This window comes from Urocitellus parryii, chromosome 4 (assembly GCF_045843805.1).
Source record: "Urocitellus parryii isolate mUroPar1 chromosome 4, mUroPar1.hap1, whole genome shotgun sequence".
NCBI classification, from domain to species: domain Eukaryota; kingdom Metazoa; phylum Chordata; class Mammalia; order Rodentia; family Sciuridae; genus Urocitellus; species Urocitellus parryii.
In genome coordinates, this window is record NC_135534.1 from 135,696,020 (window position 1) to 135,713,839 (window position 17,820).

The 17,820-nt window shown below is 41.2% G+C and overlaps 1 protein-coding gene across 6 annotated transcripts in view; it reads left to right on the plus strand.

Moving 5' to 3' along the window:
• Positions 1-8,370: 8,370 nt before the first annotated feature.
• Positions 8,371-17,820, plus strand: part of Prune2 (prune homolog 2 with BCH domain) — a 260,170-nt gene continuing 250,720 nt past the window's right edge. For all 6 annotated transcript variants that reach the window (XM_026394031.2, XM_077797009.1, XM_077797008.1 and 3 more), the window contains exon 1: positions 8,371-8,576. In XM_026394031.2, coding sequence (XP_026249816.2) covers positions 8,541-8,576 — 36 coding nt within the window. In that variant the 5' untranslated portion in view covers positions 8,371-8,540. The remainder of the gene's footprint in view (positions 8,577-17,820) is intronic.

The window sequence follows — 17,820 nt, forward strand, 5'->3', positions numbered from 1 at the left end:
CATAATCTATTGGAAACACATTAAGTGCTGAATTTATTGTTTTTCTTAGTGAAATAGCGTTATATGAGAAATCAATGATCTTTAAACAACAATTAAGCAGCACCCTTCAGTCTGAAATTTGAGTCCCCCCGACTTCCTGTCATGAACAGACAGTGCTTCTGAAGACATCAGCATCTGAAACATAAGAATACAAACACCTTCCACAATTCCTGCTAGCTAATTTTTGTCTTTTCAAACTTGTCAATTTACATCCCTTAATTACTGAGCTTTAAACTGATGTTCCTTAAAATACTTGACTTTTTTTTTTTTTGCAGGTAAACTTTTTTAGATGATTTAAATGTAATCTGAGTTTCACATAAGCAAATAAAGTCACAAATATTCAGACTTTTAAAAACTGACAATAAGACTCATTTTTTTAAAAAAAATATTCCTTGTGGATCTAATGATTGGACAATTCAGTTTTGTAAATCTTAGAATTTTAAGGTTGAGAATTTATATGCACTCAAGTGTCTCCTTTTCACTAGGACACAAAGACCAGGACACTTTAAAACCACTGTCCAGTGGACTAAAACTTCAGCCTTTGATCATCACTAAATGGTATGTCTGCACTTTATGAGAGAAGGGTTAAGGGAAAGTGGGGAGGAGGTGTGAGGATAAGGAAGGACCCTGTAAGTATGTATTGTGGAAAAGAAGCAACTGTTTAGCTGAGCCATAATCTACATAAGGGATTTTAAATGACTTATAAAACTCATGTTTCTGAGACTTTCACCCTTTTCTTTTGGTGGTTTCTCTGTTGTATCTGCAAACAGGACGTGTGAGGTCTATGTGGTTGAGCAGTGCTGGGGAGGTGAGCCATTCCCTAAGTGTGGAAGAGCACTTGAAAGAGGAGTACCGTGTCCTTATTTCTCCTCCAATCTCCATGTTTGAGATGGAGGAGAAATAAGGATTGGAGGAGAAATTTCTAGGTGAGATACTGGGCAGTGGATGGCAGTGAACATGCACTGATGTAGAGCAGTTTAGGACTTGGACTTCGAACTTTGTCACCTGAGATAGAATTCTGGTTTGGCTAGTACTACTTGGATAGGACTGTGAAAATGGTATTTTTTTTGTGCCTCAGTTTGCATATTTTAAAACAAGGATAATTGTGGTACCTGCTTCATATATTTGTTATAAGAACACAATGGCCATAATTCATGTAAAACAATCCATGTAAAATGATATTTCATGCAAAGCATCTGTTTAATAAGATTAGCTATTTTAATGAAAAGGTTTGGGACTTTGGAATCCAGAGTCTGAATTTCAATGCTCATCATGTGAATAAACAATTAGAGGCTTCAGATTATCTCCAAACTAGAGTCAGTTGTAGTTCCCATGTGTTTTGCCTTAGAGGATTGTTGCAAGGATAAGAGATCATGTTGGTAGAGTTTCAGGATCTAGGCATTATTAATATTCTACTCTCCTTGACAAAAACTTTCTCACTAGGAACGCATGGTGGGACCATAAGTTAAAGTTTATACTATTAGTCTGTTTTCTGTTGCTGTAACAAAATATCCAGGCAGAATACTTATAAATATAACAGGTTTATGTAGCTCAGAGTTTTACAAGCCCAAAAGCATGGTTCTGGCTTCTGTTCTGCTCTACTGAGGACCTCATGGCAGATAGCATAACTGTGGTGGGAAAATGTGTGGAGAGATCACATGGTGACACAGGAAGCTAAAGACCTGCAGAGGAAAGAGTCTTGCTCTTTCATAACAACCCTCACTCATGGGAACTAAATTACTCTGTGACAATATTAATGCCTTCTAAGGGAAGTGCCCTAAATGAGCTACCTACCTCTGACTAGGCCCCACCTCTTCAACATTCTGCCATGCCTTCATGTCACCACACTGGATACCAAACTTCCAACACATGGGACTTAGAGGGACTCAAAACATATCCAAACCATAGCTCAGTATAATTGGAAAACATGCTGTTTTGTTCTGAAGGGAACTGAGATGACTTTCTGCAGGAGGAGAGTGTGTAAAACTTGAATCACTCATCCTGAAGAGTACAGTTTGAAACGGGGTGCAGTGGCGCACGCCTTTAATCCCAGTGGCCCTGGAGGCTGAGGCAGGAGGATCATAAATTCAAAGCCAGCCTCAGCAACTCAGTGAGGTCCTAAGCAACTCAGTGAGACCCTGTCTGTAAATAAAATATAAAAAAGGGCCGGGGATGTGGCTCAGTGGTTAAGTGCCCCTAGGATGGATATGTGTGTGTGTGTATATATATATATATATATATTTTTTTTTTTTGAGAGGAAGGGGAGATTTTAAGGCCATTTCCCTCATCTTTCAACAGGCTGCAGATCTGAATGTAGCAGGCACTGTCTCATTATCCTGATGACTCACGGAGCCAGAGTACTTCCCCTCTCCTCTGCTGTCCTTTCAAATTAAATTCATTGCTCTACAAGATGTCTGTGGTTCCCAGAAATGATGCAAGTGGTATATGTTCTGTTCACAGCCTGGATATTTGACTCGCAGGACATTCTCCCAAGTAAGCTGGCCCCTGTCACGGACAATTCCAATAACTCCTCTTTCTTTCTTAACAGAAGCTGAGAAAGGATAACAATTAGATGGATTTCTTATTTTTTTTTAAAGTATTACAAAACTTACCTTAAAAAATTTGGATATCTTTGCCAAAACACATTTAAAAAAGTAAATTCCTTTTAATATTAGTTGACAAAATGGGTAATATTTGACTATCCACATGGTGAAAAGCAAACATTTAATAGTTGCTTCAAAGCTAAATGAGAGGCATTAGCTAATGCACATTAGTTGTATTTCTGCCTCTCCTCCTTGAAACAAGATTGAATGCTTTTAAATCTAATTCAAGTGGTACATGTAGTTTCTTAAACATCTTTTGTCACAGGAAATAATGTAAAAATACCCTAGAGAGGTATACCATAGAGAGGTATAACAACAAAAAGAGTCTCCTTATTTTTTTCCAGTTTCCATGTTTACCTTTCCAGGTGAGCTACTGGGCAGTATAAGGTATTAACAGGCAGTGATGTGCAAGACTTTAGTACATGGGTTCTGGACCTTATTGCTGGCTCTGGTATTCTGGAGGGGAGGGAATTGAGACACATCTGGCATTGAAATATGCCCAATGGTGACTCAGCAACTGCCATGCCAGTTACATTTCATATCTAAAAGGATGGCATGTGTTTGATTTTTTTTTTAACCAAGGGATTTTCCCATTATTCTCCCTTCCATGGTAAACATTTTCCAGTATATGTAGAGATCTTAGCATTTGATTTGTAGCAACAATCTTGTAAAGAAACCAGGGAAGGATGATCAGAGAAGTCATTAACCTGCCCAAAAGTACACAGCAAGGCATCATGTCCAGGCTTTCTGATTTGCTGGTCTGGGCACAGGTTGAGCTGGCGTTTATAAGAAAAATTTCAGATGCTCTCACAGTGGCACCAACAGAAATAAGAATATCTTGAGGTGGGTACAGTGCCACAGTGTTGTTGTGAGAGCCTGTAAAGGAAAGACCCAGTGACCAGTGGGGTGAAGAGTAGTAATTTGGGAATATAAAACACAAACTAATTTAAAATCTACCAGTGAGCAATACATGTAGATATGTTATTACTGAGAAACAAATGCAATGTCTTTCTCTGAAACAGGTATAAAAAGCTCAGGTTGCCAAAAGATTATAACCTTAGGAGGTATGATTGGGTGTAGCATTAGGCACAAATTGTGATCAGGTCTTTTCACATTCTTGGTGACTGCTGATCCATCCACAGTCTATCTAGAGTGTCCTCTTTTGTTGGGTTCTTTTTGTGGAGACCCTTATTTCTACTTGAGGCTTTTGCACCGAGTTTCTCCTCTCCTTAACGAATTCTTGGTAATGACAAAATGACAGCTGTTGATTAGAAATGGGGCATGTTGCATATGTTATCGTTTAATCTTTACAATCGTAAGATGGAAAGTGAATTTTTATTTATAAATGAAGATATTAAAGATCAGAAAGAAAAATTTGCCTGGTTTCTTAGCCTGTAAGTGGTCAGGTGTTCTGCTTACATGTTACTGCATAACAAATTACCCAGAAGTTTAATGACTTATAATATCATCATTTTATTATAATCCATAATTTTGTGAGAAATTCCATATCTCTGGAATTTTGGGCAGAGTTCAGCAGGGATGATTGATGATTGGGGATGGAGAATCTATTTCTAAGTTAACTCACCTACATGGCTGGCAACTGGGCTGTTACCCAAGGTCTCTTCTGGTGGGTTTTTGGGCTTCCCCCATAGCTTGTGTGCTAGGTTCCAAGAGGACATGTTCCGAAAGACAAAAGAGGATGTCAATTACTTAAGGCCTGGTCCCAGAAATGGACATGATATCACTTTCACTATATTTTCTTGCCCATGAAGTCATGGAGCCCTTTTAGATTCAGAAAGGGAATATAATGACACTCCTCTCATTGGGAGGAGTGTCAAAGAATTTGCAGCCATATTTAATCTACCATGCAGAGCAAAGATTTCAGGTCTTGGTTGCCACACCATATTGCATCTCAACTAATACCATCCCTGATGCATTTCTCAATTGCTGAATTTATCCTTTGTATTACAATGATTAACCTGTGAGCTCCCTGAGGGCAGGGTCATGGCTTATGCATCTTGGGTCAGATATAATACCTACTTGGTCATAGTCCATACTCCAAAAATGCTGAAGGAAGGGATGAAAGAGAGCTGAGCTTCAGTCCCAGCTCTGTTTCTCAGGAGCTCTGTGGGCCAGATCAGGACACTGAACAGCTCTCGACACCCTCTCAATAACATGAAGGGATGGGATCAAATGGTCCCGAAAATCTCTTCCTTTTTCCTAGCACTAACATTGAAAGAGTCTGCTTGATTTGCTATGATAAAATGCTGTAAACAGTGTGCCTTAAACAATAGACACTTATTCTCACAGTCGTGGAGACTGAGAAGTCTAAGACCAAGGTGTTCAATGGTTCTGGATGGGTGCCATCTTTCCAGCTTGCATATGGTCAACTTCTTGCTGTGGCAGAGGGACAGGGAGAGATCTGGTATCCCTTCCTCTTCTTATAAGGACACTAATCCTATCATGGGAGCTTTAATCTCATGACCTCATCTAAACTTAATTACACCCCAAACCCCCATCTCCTAATATCATCATGTTGAGGATCTAGGCATCAGTGTGAATTTTCGGGAGGCAAGCATTCAGTCCACAGCAGCCAGTCTACTAATATGCTCAAGCCAATTAGTTACAAAATAAAGAGAGCCCCAATAAAGATCTCAAAGAAAGAAGTTCAAGAATCAAGAAACCTGAGAATAAAAATAAAGGAAAAGAGGAAATGGGTTTGCTCTTTGAACAAGTGCAAATGACTCTGGAGAGAAGGAGCTCATGTATCAGACAATGCAAAAATTCTCAGAGATGAAATGATTAGATTATGAGAGGCATAACCTAATCAGTGGATTAGTTCACTGATATGGAATAAATAGGTGGAACTGCGGTAGGCAGATAGGGTGTGGCTGGAGGAAGTAGGTCCTTGTGGATATACCTTTGGAGTTTATGTTTTGCTCTTGATGAGAGAAGCTAGATCCTTCCACCATGATGTTCTGCCTTACTTGGGCCCAGAGCCGTGGGGTCTATAGATCAGGGACAGAAAATTCTGAAACCAAGCACCCCAAATAAACTTTTCCTCCTCTAAACTGTTCTTGTCAGATATTTTTGGTCACAGCTACACAAAAGATGACTAAAACAAGAAGGTGAGCATTAGCTTCAGATACAGATATTTAAATTATGATGATAATGCTTAGAATAGAAAGAAAAGAAGTGGAACCTTGGTTTTATATATTTCTTTTTATGTGGTGCTGAGGATCGAACCCAGGGCCTTGCACACGCTAGGCGAGCGCTCTACCACTGAACCACAACCCCAGCCAAGGAAGCCTTTTTTAAATGGTGAAAACATTGGATTGGGGACTATTTGGTTACAGGAGGTGAGAGAAAATATAATAAAGGGGACTCCATGTTTTGTATCTGGGTGACAGGGGATTGCACATTTATGTAACGTTGGTAGAGATACCATGTAGGTATGTCTGGGCTCCTCTCAAAATCTCTCAATTCAGAGTCTTCCAGATAATTCCATTATGCTACGAAATTACAGAAAACTGAGAACAAAAAGCTGACACCAATTAACTTAGGTTATGAGATGTGTAGTATGCAGAATAATGGTCTCCCAGAGTCTAAAACCCAATCATCAGAACTGATCAATGGATTAGGTTTCATGTCAGAGGGGAATTAAAGTTTAAAATAATTTAAAAAATTATTTCTAATAGCTGTATAATAGCTGCTGGGAATGTTTATAATCAAATGTCAGAAGAATAAAAACAATATTGTGTGATTGTCACTAAATTCCCCCAACAAAGTCAGAGGCAAGGATTTCTCAGGAGTTTTTCTCAGTAATGTTACTTGACTTGTGTGCACCTTCACAGATTTAAAGGCTGACAAAACACTTGTTTTACCTTGATGGTTTTAAATTACTTAAGTCAGCAAAGGAAGCAGATAGAATCTGCAGCTTCCACATAGCTCACCACCTGAATACAACCGGGAGCTTAATGTTCCTATCACTCTCCTTTAATCAGATCTGTAGACCCTGCTGACTTCTTTTCATTGGATTTCTCTGAATAAGGAATAATTTGATCATGAGGGACATAGTTACACACGCATGTGCGGAGATACAGTCAGAAACACAGACTCAGAGATGGCAAAGAAACTCCGTCTTCCCATGTGTCCATTTATTTTCATGAACAAGTATTTATTGTTATATGTTGCCTGAACATATGTCGTGTTAGGGATCCATCAATGAATGCGATAGGAAAGGTCTCAGCCTGGTGGAGAATAGAATTTATAGCAGAGTAGAAAATACAAATCTCAAAGTGTGGTACCTGGATCCTCACTATCAGCAAACTTTGGGAGGTTACTCCAGATGAAAATTCTTACACCGGGTAAGTCAGAGTATGAAGCATGGAATTCTGGGGAAGAGACATAGAAACCCATGTTTTAACAAGCCCTGTGAGTGATTCAGATACATGCTTCAATGAGAACCAGAATCTCTCAACAGGATCATTTTTATATCAGATTGATGCTTCGACCTCACACCCAGAGATACTGATTTAATTGGACTGAGATAGAGCCCAGGTATGAGCATTTTCAAAGCCCCGCATGATTATGATATGATTTTAATGACAGCCAGGCTTAAGACCACTTATTCACGCTGACACTTGAAGCGCAAGTTAGTCAGGCACTGGAGCCTGGGGAGAGGGCAAGAAGGGTTGTTCAGGCAGATATGCAAAAAAATCAAATGTAGGAGGGAGTTTGGTAAGGTTAGTGAGTACACACAAAACTCCATGAATTCAAATAGGTGCATAACTGCAAATTTAAGTATTTACCACAGTGCTTCTTAAACTTTAATGTACATAGACATGATATGAGGATCTCCTAAAAACACAGACTCTTATTTAGTAGGTTGGGGGTAGGGGACAGAATGGTTCCGCATTTCTAATGAGCTTGGTGATGCTGATGTTACTGGTCTGCGGACCACACTTTGAGTAGCGAGGTTCTATTGCCTCAACCTTCCCTGGGCATAGGAGAGAGTGGATAGGAACTGCAGGAGGATATATCTATGCATTAGCCCCAGGGCCAACATAAGGGCATCCAGTTGGAAAGAATGGCGGACATCGGTTGCTGATGGGCATATTTAGAGGGTAGGTAAAAAAGATGCAGCCTAGAACAACCTCCATGCCTACACTTCTGATCACTACCCATCAAGGTCGTACTGCTTTTAGCTCAGCAGTACCTCCCCCGCGCCCTCCCCGCGCCAATCTAGCTGAGTGCATCCCCGGTCAGGCCAGCAGACCAGCTCATTAAGTGACCGCTGGAGCTCTCTGTACCGTGCCAGCCAGCCAGGGAGGCGCTGGCCGAGGGCAGGCGCTCTCCTGGGGCCTGTCTCCCTCTTCCCACCTTCCCTCTCTGGCAGCGTGGTGCCTGCGGCAGAACCTCCCTCTGCAGCAGCCCCTTGCACTTGGCTCTTACTTCTGGGCGCTGTCCGTGGTTGCAGCATCTTTCGGCTCGCCACGTCAGGAGGCCGCAGTGGGGCCCTGCGATTGGCCGAGGAACCCCTCGCCATTCCCCAGCACCCCCCCCACGCCCCGGAGCACCGGCCCCTAGAGGCGCGTGCCAGCCAGCGTGCGGGGCGCGCCCTGAGGCTCCGGGGCGGCACACCCACTTTCCTTATTAGGACTGAGTCGGTAGCCCAGAGCTGGCGGAGGGGCTCGGGGGGTGGGGCGGGGAGCCCTGGGACGAAATAGCTCAGGGTGCAACCACAACCTGAGCGGCCTCCGAGAAGCCGGAGGTAGCAGCCCGCAGCTGCGCCCTGGTGGACCACTTTCTGGAGACCCAGCTCATGTCCCCGAGACCAAGGTCTTCCTTTGCGCCCCCCTCCACAGGGTACCTCTGGTTCAAATCCCCAGCAAAGACATGGAAGAATTTTTGCAACGCGCCAAATCTAAACTGGTAAGTCAAGGGAGCAAGGTTGTGTGTGTGTGTGTGTGTGTGTGTGTGTGTGTGTGTGTGTATGTGTGTGTGTGTGTGTGTGTGTGTGTGTGTTTGCGCGCGCGCTGATGGAAAGGAAAGGGTGTCGCAGCAGAGGAGGAAAAGACAACTTTGTCACTTAGTTGGCAGGGTGTTAGGGCTGTACTCCGCCTTCCCCCGGCCCCCTCCCCCCAATCTCTGGAACGCTGGTTCTTAAAGTGATAAATCTGCCTCGACAGCCTTCCAACCACAGCCATATAAGTTATAGAACTGGCGGGGGTGGGGGTTGTGACCCAGCTGAAAGTGGGGTCACATGTATCCAGCTCTGGTACCTTTGGTCTGATGTTGGAAATTCAGCCAAAACTAGTTTGCTCCTGAAGGATAGGGGATAAATGGGTGTGGTCCTCCTTGGAGAAAAAAGAACCCAGGCTAGTGCAGATGCAATATCTGTTGTTGAAAAAGGAAGAACAGAATTCCTGAGGGCTGGTACTTCAGCTGGAAGTGGCAAAACCCCAGTGAGGAAGTCAGGAGATAATTAGGGAGGATTCTGAAAACGTTCAGTTTATCCTCAGAATAGTGCTTGCTCTGTGCAGGAATAAGGGATATCCTAGTGTATATTGTTTCCCTAATCTTTGTTCACATCTGTAAATTGGGGCCGAGGCAGAAGGGGGAGAGCCCCAACTGTTGCTGGCGATGTGAGGTTTGCAGACTATTGTTCTCCTGGGAGTAGACTAGCAGTTGGCCTGGTATGTTTTACTGTATTGCCAGCTAAACAGTGACTGATAATTTCACTGTGTATGTTGACAATTGCTACACATTCTGGGACAACAGATTCTAATACTTTCCTAATTTCAAACTGTTTTGGTTCTTCAGCATAGCATTCACAAACATAATAGAAATGTTTCTGTTTCAGCACTTAAAAAAAAAAAGCCTGTGCTTGTTTAGAAGCAATCTCTTTAATGAACAATGAAAGCACTTTTTATGGGCCTGGCATAGAAGGAAATGCATAATTTATGATGCCTTTAAACCATCATTGAAACCAAAAGGTAAACTCTGCGTGAAGGTGACGTCTTACTCTCAAGGCAGGATATTTGGGAGTTTATTACTGAAACTCATTTACCTTGGCAAAACAAAGGGAGTGTGGGAAGGGAGGGCATGAAGATACCCAAACCTCCATTCCCAGCAGAGAGGAAAGTGGGCTCCTTATAGCGATCTAAACTGTAAGTATCTTTAAAAGAATCATTAGTGTTGATTAGTACTTTATAATTACTTTGGTTTTCTACCTTAAGCTTCCCAGAGAGTTAAATGTTTGTGGCTGTTTCAGTATTGAGAAGCTTTGTGACCATTTCTGTGTTTATTGACCTCCATATAGTTTTATTAGAGCAGGTGAGCAAAAATACTTATTGCAGAAACTCAGTAACTATTTTGGATCTCTGATGGCATTGGTACATGCTCTGTTCTTTACCGAATAATGGGCAAGAAATATTAACAAATTTAAGTGAATTTTGGCAGGTGTGTGTGTGTGTGTGTTTGTGTGTGGGGGGGTAGGATGGAAATGAATGGATAATTCAAGGATAATGCAGAGCTTTGCACTGCACCTGTGCTCTATTCCCATCACGTTTACTTTATCAATATTTTAACAGTAAGCATGTGTTTATTGTGGGGGCTGCTGCAAGCAAGAGGTTTGTCTCATTTCTGAAGAGCAATTGCTGGGATGGAAATTTCCCTATATCAGAGTAATCAGTTGAAAGTAATGTGTAATTTATTTACCGAATCCCTTCATTAGACGAGCAATTGCTCTACATCATTAAAAAAAAAAAAAAAAAAGACAGGGAACAGAAGCTGTTGTTTGAAATTCTCTTACCAGTTTCCTGCATTGGCCAGAAGAACAATTAAGCTAATTTTATCTTTTCTTGGAATGGGTTCCTGGCCAGAAATTATATTCAGCCTTTGATGTTTAGCTACAGCAAAGGTGTTTTGGTCATATTTAGTCTCACATTTTTCTTGACAAGTTACATTTTTTTTTATAAAAATAAACCTTTTAAATGAAAAGTTTTAAATAAATTTTTACCTAATGTTCAATATTCAAATATAGTAGTGATAACACTCTAGAGGATCAATAACCTTTTCCTTGGAGAAAAAAGTTTAGTCCATAATTATATAATTCATTTGTGGAACTTTATTCATAGAAAAAAATGATAGGATTTTAAAAAATTTGGCTAATCCTTGGAAAAGCATTTTAAGGAGAAGAAATTTATTGTGATGGTTTTACACTTAAGCCTTATTAGAACCAGAATTAGAATTTAGAAGTTATGTATAAGTTGCTTTCCATTAGAAGTTTTTTAAAATTAATTAATTAACTTATTTGTTATACATGAAAGAAGAATGCATTTCAACTCATAGTACACATATGGAACACAATTTTTCATGACTGTATCCATTAGAAGTTAATATAGATTTTTCTCTGTTACCTAAAAAATGCCTAATTGCCAGCACCCTATATTTACTTGTTGCTTTAATATTCTATAGAAATGATATATGCCTTTTAATGATTTGAAATAGAGATCCTTCTGAAGTCCTAATATAACTCCATGATCATCTGGGCTTCCTACTTTCAATCGACAAAGGGAACTATAAATTGAAATGAACTATAAAATGCAAAATTATATCTATTGTCCGTAGATATAATTTCTAATAAAAAATCAAAATTTTGGAGAAACTGTGTTCCTTTTTTCTGATGAGACATTTGATATTCATCTGTCTCCACGTGGGGAGAAGCTTTCTGATCTTGGCCAGGCCCTTGGATTGAACAGAAATCTTTGATGAGAAGGGGTGTGTTTGAATTTTTATTAGGAAGTGAGGGGTTAATTATTGTTAAGAGTTGGGCAACCACTCTCTTAGTTCTGTTTTTTAGCCGAGTCTGGTTCTTAATTTGAGGCAGATTCAATGACATAATCCCGTCCTGTGCTCTTTTTCCCCAAATCTTTCCTTCCAAATGCTCAATATTTCTCAGAAGTGGCAGAAGTAAACCCTAAGTGTGGCCTAAGAGGGATCACCTCTGCCAGAGCTTGGATGCACCTCCAGAGGACCTGCTCCTGCCTGGTTAGGGAGGGGGTGGGTGGCTGGAGCCAATTCATGAAAACAAAACAAAAAATCTTCAGTTGAAGGTGGAGGATAGTAGGGAAGGCAATTACTCTTTTCAAACACAGTATCCAGAAATAGCACCTTCTTGACAAATACAGAAAGACAGCTATGGAATTGACACACAATGACTGGGCAATAAAGAATAGAGCAAGCTGAGAACTCCGAGCTGTAGAGACAGGAATCACAGGGTGATGCCTTTTAGCTGGGCTCACTCATCTGGTTGTGAGAACCTGGCTACTTTTCTGATCTGGATACTCATGGAAATGAGAGTGAAAACACACTTTCTTTTTCTCCTGCCAGTGCCCACCTGGTTTTTCCTGCACTGCTCATTCAGCATTGAAACAGGGGCAGAAATCAAATCATACAATTCCAGATCAATCTTTAAATATCAGCCTGGCCTTCCATTTTAGTTACACCATGGTAAGAGAAATTGAAGGGTTGGAGAGTGAGGAATTGCTGCCCCCTTTGTCTCTGATTTGGAAAATGCCCTACAACTTCATAGCGTCAGTTCAGAAAAGTGTTCAATTCAAGAACAAACTCATCGAAGTACATGGTTCAAGTTCTCTTGAACATTGGAGCGGGCTGGGAGGGGGAAGTGATGTAAATGAGAAATCATCTGGGGATGAATAGAGAGCCAGGGGTAAACTGGTGGCTGAGTCTCCCTTAACACCCAGAAGCCACCACCTGATGCAATCCAAACAGCTGCTGATGGGTGGGGACCACTGGAGCCCACATACCTTCATGAGCCTGCCTTGGAGGGGGCCTGTCAGCTGCTGCTGGAAAAATACAGTGGCATGCCAATGTCCCAGGAATGATTTTCAAAGAGAAAGTGAGGATAGAGTCACCACTGCAGGCCAGAGGATGCACCTGCCCTCAGCAGTGACAGCTGCGGCTGAAGGGCTCATGTCTGCATTGGGTGTTAGTCAATACCGGACTTCTAGAGGAGAAAAATTCTGGATGACCTAAATGTTTTCTGTGCTCTGTGGTCTGTGGGATAGGGATGAGAAAGCGCATCTAAAACTTGAAATGTAAAAACTGTATTAGAGTGGACACAGCATAGGGGGGTTTTTATGTTGAAAAAAAAAAGGAAGAAAGACAATACTGCAGCATGTCTGCAGAATAATCACCTTGATCAGAAATTAAAGGAAATTATTCTTCCTGCGTCCTATATGGGAAGAAGGTGCATGTCAATACAAGGATGTTTTAAAAGTATCTTTTAAAGGACCACTGTGGTAAAGACTAGTAATGAGGAGAAGCTGGAGAATGGTTTCATCTGGGTTGCTGAGCTCTCCATAGTGAACATGGGTCCAGCTCCAGCCCCATTGCAAGTGAGGGCAGGTACTCTTGAGTCAGTGCCTCATGCCAGATCATTATGAGCAGAAACCTTGGGAGTCCAAAGCATTTCTGTGAGTATGGTGCCACCCGACTTAGCTGGTGGGGAACAGACCCTTGACTGCTGGCTCCATTTCTCACTGCCTTAGCATCCAGGCCAAAGGCTGGGGGTTGTCTATAAGTCTCAGTACTTTAGGAAAAGAACCAGACTGTTCCAGTATAAACAGACCTCAGAGTGGATTACTTTGTCTCCAAGGAGAAAAGACAGCAGTTTGAATCTTGGAGGACGTGAGATTAGCTGAGCAAGGGCACTCTTTAGTCTGTGATTTGGGGAATACTTAATGTCAACTAAGTAAAAAGCCGACAGCATTGGTATGACTTGTTTGCTTCTGTGTATCATTTTATTTGAGCAGATATTGGTATCATTTGGGGTATGGTGTACAAGTCTGGGGAGCACTTGCAAGCCAAGGTGGCTGGATGACAAAGACTTTATTCTTCTCTTATATCTACCCCTCCATATTACCTCTTGAGCAGAATGAGTAAAGAATACCTAGGACTGGATGAGGGCTGCAAAAGAGGTGAGACCAGAGAGATAAAGGGCCCTATGTAGCCTTAATCATTGTTTCTTCTTGAACCCTGGGATTATAGGAGAGTCATGGAGTTTATAGTCTTTTCTTGAAAGGAAACTAGGAAAGAGCAGGAATGTTGTATTCAGGAGGCAACATTCATGTGTACTCTGATATGAATGGTACACTCTGAATCTGTGCAGAGTATACAACCTGCACAGTCATAAATGGCTGCCCTGTCGGAGGTCATAAAATAGGCTACTCAGAATCTCTGGCAAATGTCCCAAATCCCTTTCTTTCTGAGCCCTTGGGCTTTGGACTTTGATCTTCAAGAAAAGGCAATCTTTCTTCCTGAGAGCTTTTATGAGGCTAATAGGGCTCTAGATGACCCTGAAAAATCAGACCCAGAAAGTCTGGGTTAGAAAACTCAGGCTGTTCACGGGTACTGTATTCCAAGCATCACTGAGCCAGCTGGGTAATTGCACCAGCCAGTACACTGTTTTTCTGCAAACCATTCTCATGCAGCTACCAGGGAGCACAGGAAGCACTAAGCACTCAATATTGAAACCACTGTTCACAGCTCTCTTCCACTGCCTCTAAAACTACTTTGCATTGCTTCTAGAAGGATGGACAACACTCTTAGTATGACCCTGTTGTCCATTTCTGCTCACTTCTAAGTCAGATTTTAAGCAATGGTTTTAGATCACTTATCTCAGTTTGTCATTATGTGCTTATGGGGCATATTTGACTAATGCCAATTCAGTGAGAGTAGGAATCAAGGTCTCTGTATGGTTCTGCTTCCCTAGTACAGTGCCTGAGGCTCTGTAAGAATTTGTAGAATGCATGGAGCCATGAAGCAAGAGTCTTTTTGAAATTATAGTGTATAGAAAAACTGCATGTCTTTGGTTCCATGCATTTTGTGTTCTTGCTTGGGCTGCCAGGAAGTTCAAAGCTATGTTGGTGCTAATTTTCCTTAGCTTAGTATTTCTGATATAATAATTTTATAATAATAAAATAATAATAATAAATAATAATAATGATAATTTTTTTTCTTAGTTTTTACCTCGTTGCACTTGTTTTAATAATTTTTTTTGCTTTGATGTACATGTGTATTTTATTATAAGTGGCTTATCTTTTGGCTACTGGTAAGAGCACATAAATACATTTTATAATAATGTATTTGATCTTGAATATATTTTGGCAACAGGTCTTGTCTAGTTCAGGGTTCATCTACTCATATTAGAGAATTAGCTCTTTTAGTAATAGAGAATATCATGTGGAGGCTTCAAAACAAGTAGCCCAGGGTAAATGTCAGCACAGTCAAAAGCTTATCTGTCTTCTCATCCTTGATAATTGGAGCAATAATAGCCACATGTTCCTACTTTAGAGCCCAAAAACTGGGAATCATCAGGTAGCCCATGGTAGAAGTCACCTTTCCTGAAACAGATTTTAAAAGATTTTCAGGGAACATGAGTTTAGTGTTTGGAAGAAGCTCAGGAGAGCCTTTGTTCTCCCCACTTCCTGTCTGCTGAATTGCAGGACAGGATGGTGGTTGACAGTGTGGGTTCTGGGGCCAGGTCTGATTTCAGATCCTGACTCAGCCTTTCCTTACTGGACACACAATCTTGATTACTTGGGCCCCTGAGTCTTAGCTTCCTTGTCTGTAAGATGCAAAGCTTCCTTGTCTGTAATAGCATTCCTGTCCTCGGGATATTGCAGGTTGCATATACTGACAGAATAAGACCTCCATCTACAGTATTAAAATGCAAAAAGGACCACTGGTGGACAAAAGGGCCAGGGAGCTCTCTTCACAAGTCATAGAAACAGGGACAATTCTCAGCTCCCTTTAGTTTAACTGGAATTTATTGAATATCTGTCTTAACCTTAGCTCTAGGAGATACTTTTTTTTTTTTTCCTTTTAACTCTCACAATGGTCTTATGAGGTAGAGATTAGTCTTTTCTTTTTTTTCAGTTGAAGGAACTGAGACTCATCGAGGTAAGAGGTTTGCCCAAAATGCACAGCTTCCAGCCAGGAACAGAGCAGCTTTTGCTCCCCAATCACCTGACTGCAATTCCAGGAGCCTCTCTTAATCTCTCAGTGTTGGTTCCCACAGAGTCTCCCGCAACACTTAGTTCTCTTTAAACTACAAGTGAACAACTTGGCAGGTTTATAGTAATGTTTGGGTGGTAAATTCATGAGAACTACACATAAATCTTTCCCTTTGATCCAAGAGGGGTTCATTTCTCTGTGTTGCCTGTTTTATATGAAACCCTCGAACAATCAAATAATCAACCAATATTATTGAAAATATTTTATGGAAAGAATATGGTGTTAGGCTGTTGAATAAATTGTGAGATTTTTCTCACTGTGTGACCAGTTGAAAGAAAAAGAAATGACCGATCAACTACTTGGACGATAGGGTATGTGACTAGTTTTCAGAGTAACCAGAAATATTGTGAGCATTTGGTATATTTTTCATAAGAAGAATGCATTCAAAAAAGAGTTTAGCCTGGCATGGTGATACCTGCTTGTAATCCCAGCATCTCAGGAGGCTGAGGCAGGAGGATCTTGAGTTCAAAGCCAGCCTCAGCAATGGTGAGACACTAAGCAACTCAATGAGACCCTGTCTCTGAATAAAATACAAAATAGGGCTGAGGATGTGGCTCAGTGGTTGAATGCTCCCAAGTTTAGTCCCTGGTACCAAAAAAAAAAAAAAAAAAAAAAAAAGAAAGAAAGAAAGAAAAAATGAAGATAGCTTAAAAGTCAAGGTTGTTAGCACTTTTGGTTTCACAGTTTTCTTCATTGTTGCTACTCTCCTGTTGGAGTCCTTCAGGATTACTTTGATTGACTGATTGATTGATTGAATGTAAGATGGGGTGAATGCACCTCAGGGGACACAGCTGGGAAGGAGGAGACATGGGATCAGAACACACCTCTCAATTGTGCAGAGCTGATTCTGGCTCTCAAGTCTAGTTTCACAGTGTCCCAGGAAACTGTTGGCTCTGTTTAACACACATGTAGGAGTGAAGAAATGGGAGAAAGGAAAGAAGGCAGTTGGAGGCAGGAGGGATAGGAGAAAAGGGAGGGACCAGAGGATTCACAGGGCAAGCAAGTTTGAAGAGTGGTGAGGTCCATAAGAAAATCCAAAATTTAGGATGCGATGAGTTGTAAGGGCAACAGTTTCTATGTCTGAGCTCATTTCTCCAGCAACAGAAGTCCACCCAGAGTCATCTGAAAACAGGGAAGTAGGCAAAGGCAGCTCTCCTTCAGGCACCTGGAACTGATTATTGAAACCCCATCAATATGTTTCTCACAGAAAAATCCCCCAAACTCTTATCTTGCATAAGATAAGACTCTTATATTCGTGAGATAATATCTGAAAATTATTATGAGCAATACCAGGAACACAGCAAAGATACACAAATGCCAGTTACCATTATTGGTGTTATTATTTCAAATGTACTTTGACACAATATTCCCAAAGTTGCTTTTCTCAGAAGCAGATGATAGAAATGGAGGTGTAGTTGCTGCTAACTTGTGGGAGAATTGCACAAACAAAACCAAAATCAAATAGGCCCTGGAGAAAGCAGATGGACACCCCCAACAAGTGCCTCTGCGTTTGTTGTAGTGTACATAGTGCTAGATATCTGTGCAGCCCTGGGTGACACACCATCATTGACTCCAAGTACGTGTTACATGTTCATAGTAATTGCCCTGAATAGATGAGGAAAAAGATTGTTTAAGGTGTGGCATGTGAGCGATTGCAGAAAATTTTCCAGCTCAGATAATTAAAATAGAAAAAGGGAGAAAAGAAATAAGAACTGGTGTAGAGGATAACCTTTGGTTGTTTGGCGAGGCCTCTTGTGCCTTATTCTTGAGCGAAGCCAGGTATGTCATGTTTTATAACAAGTGATTATGAGTCAGGATGGAGGAGGATGACGGTGCTAAAAATACTAGCCTGATGTGTGTCGGCATAAATAGGCCTCGACATGTACAAGATGAGCACACCCCGCTCCCCACTCCCATCCTGAGTCAAGAACTAATTTGGTTCTGGACTCCAGAAGAGCTGTAGCAATGACCACAGGTATGAAAAATAAGGTCCCCAAGAATAATATCAAAAAGGGGATGGGACTGCAAGGAAAAACGGAAAAGAAAAGGAAAAAGATCTTTTGTCAGTTAACAA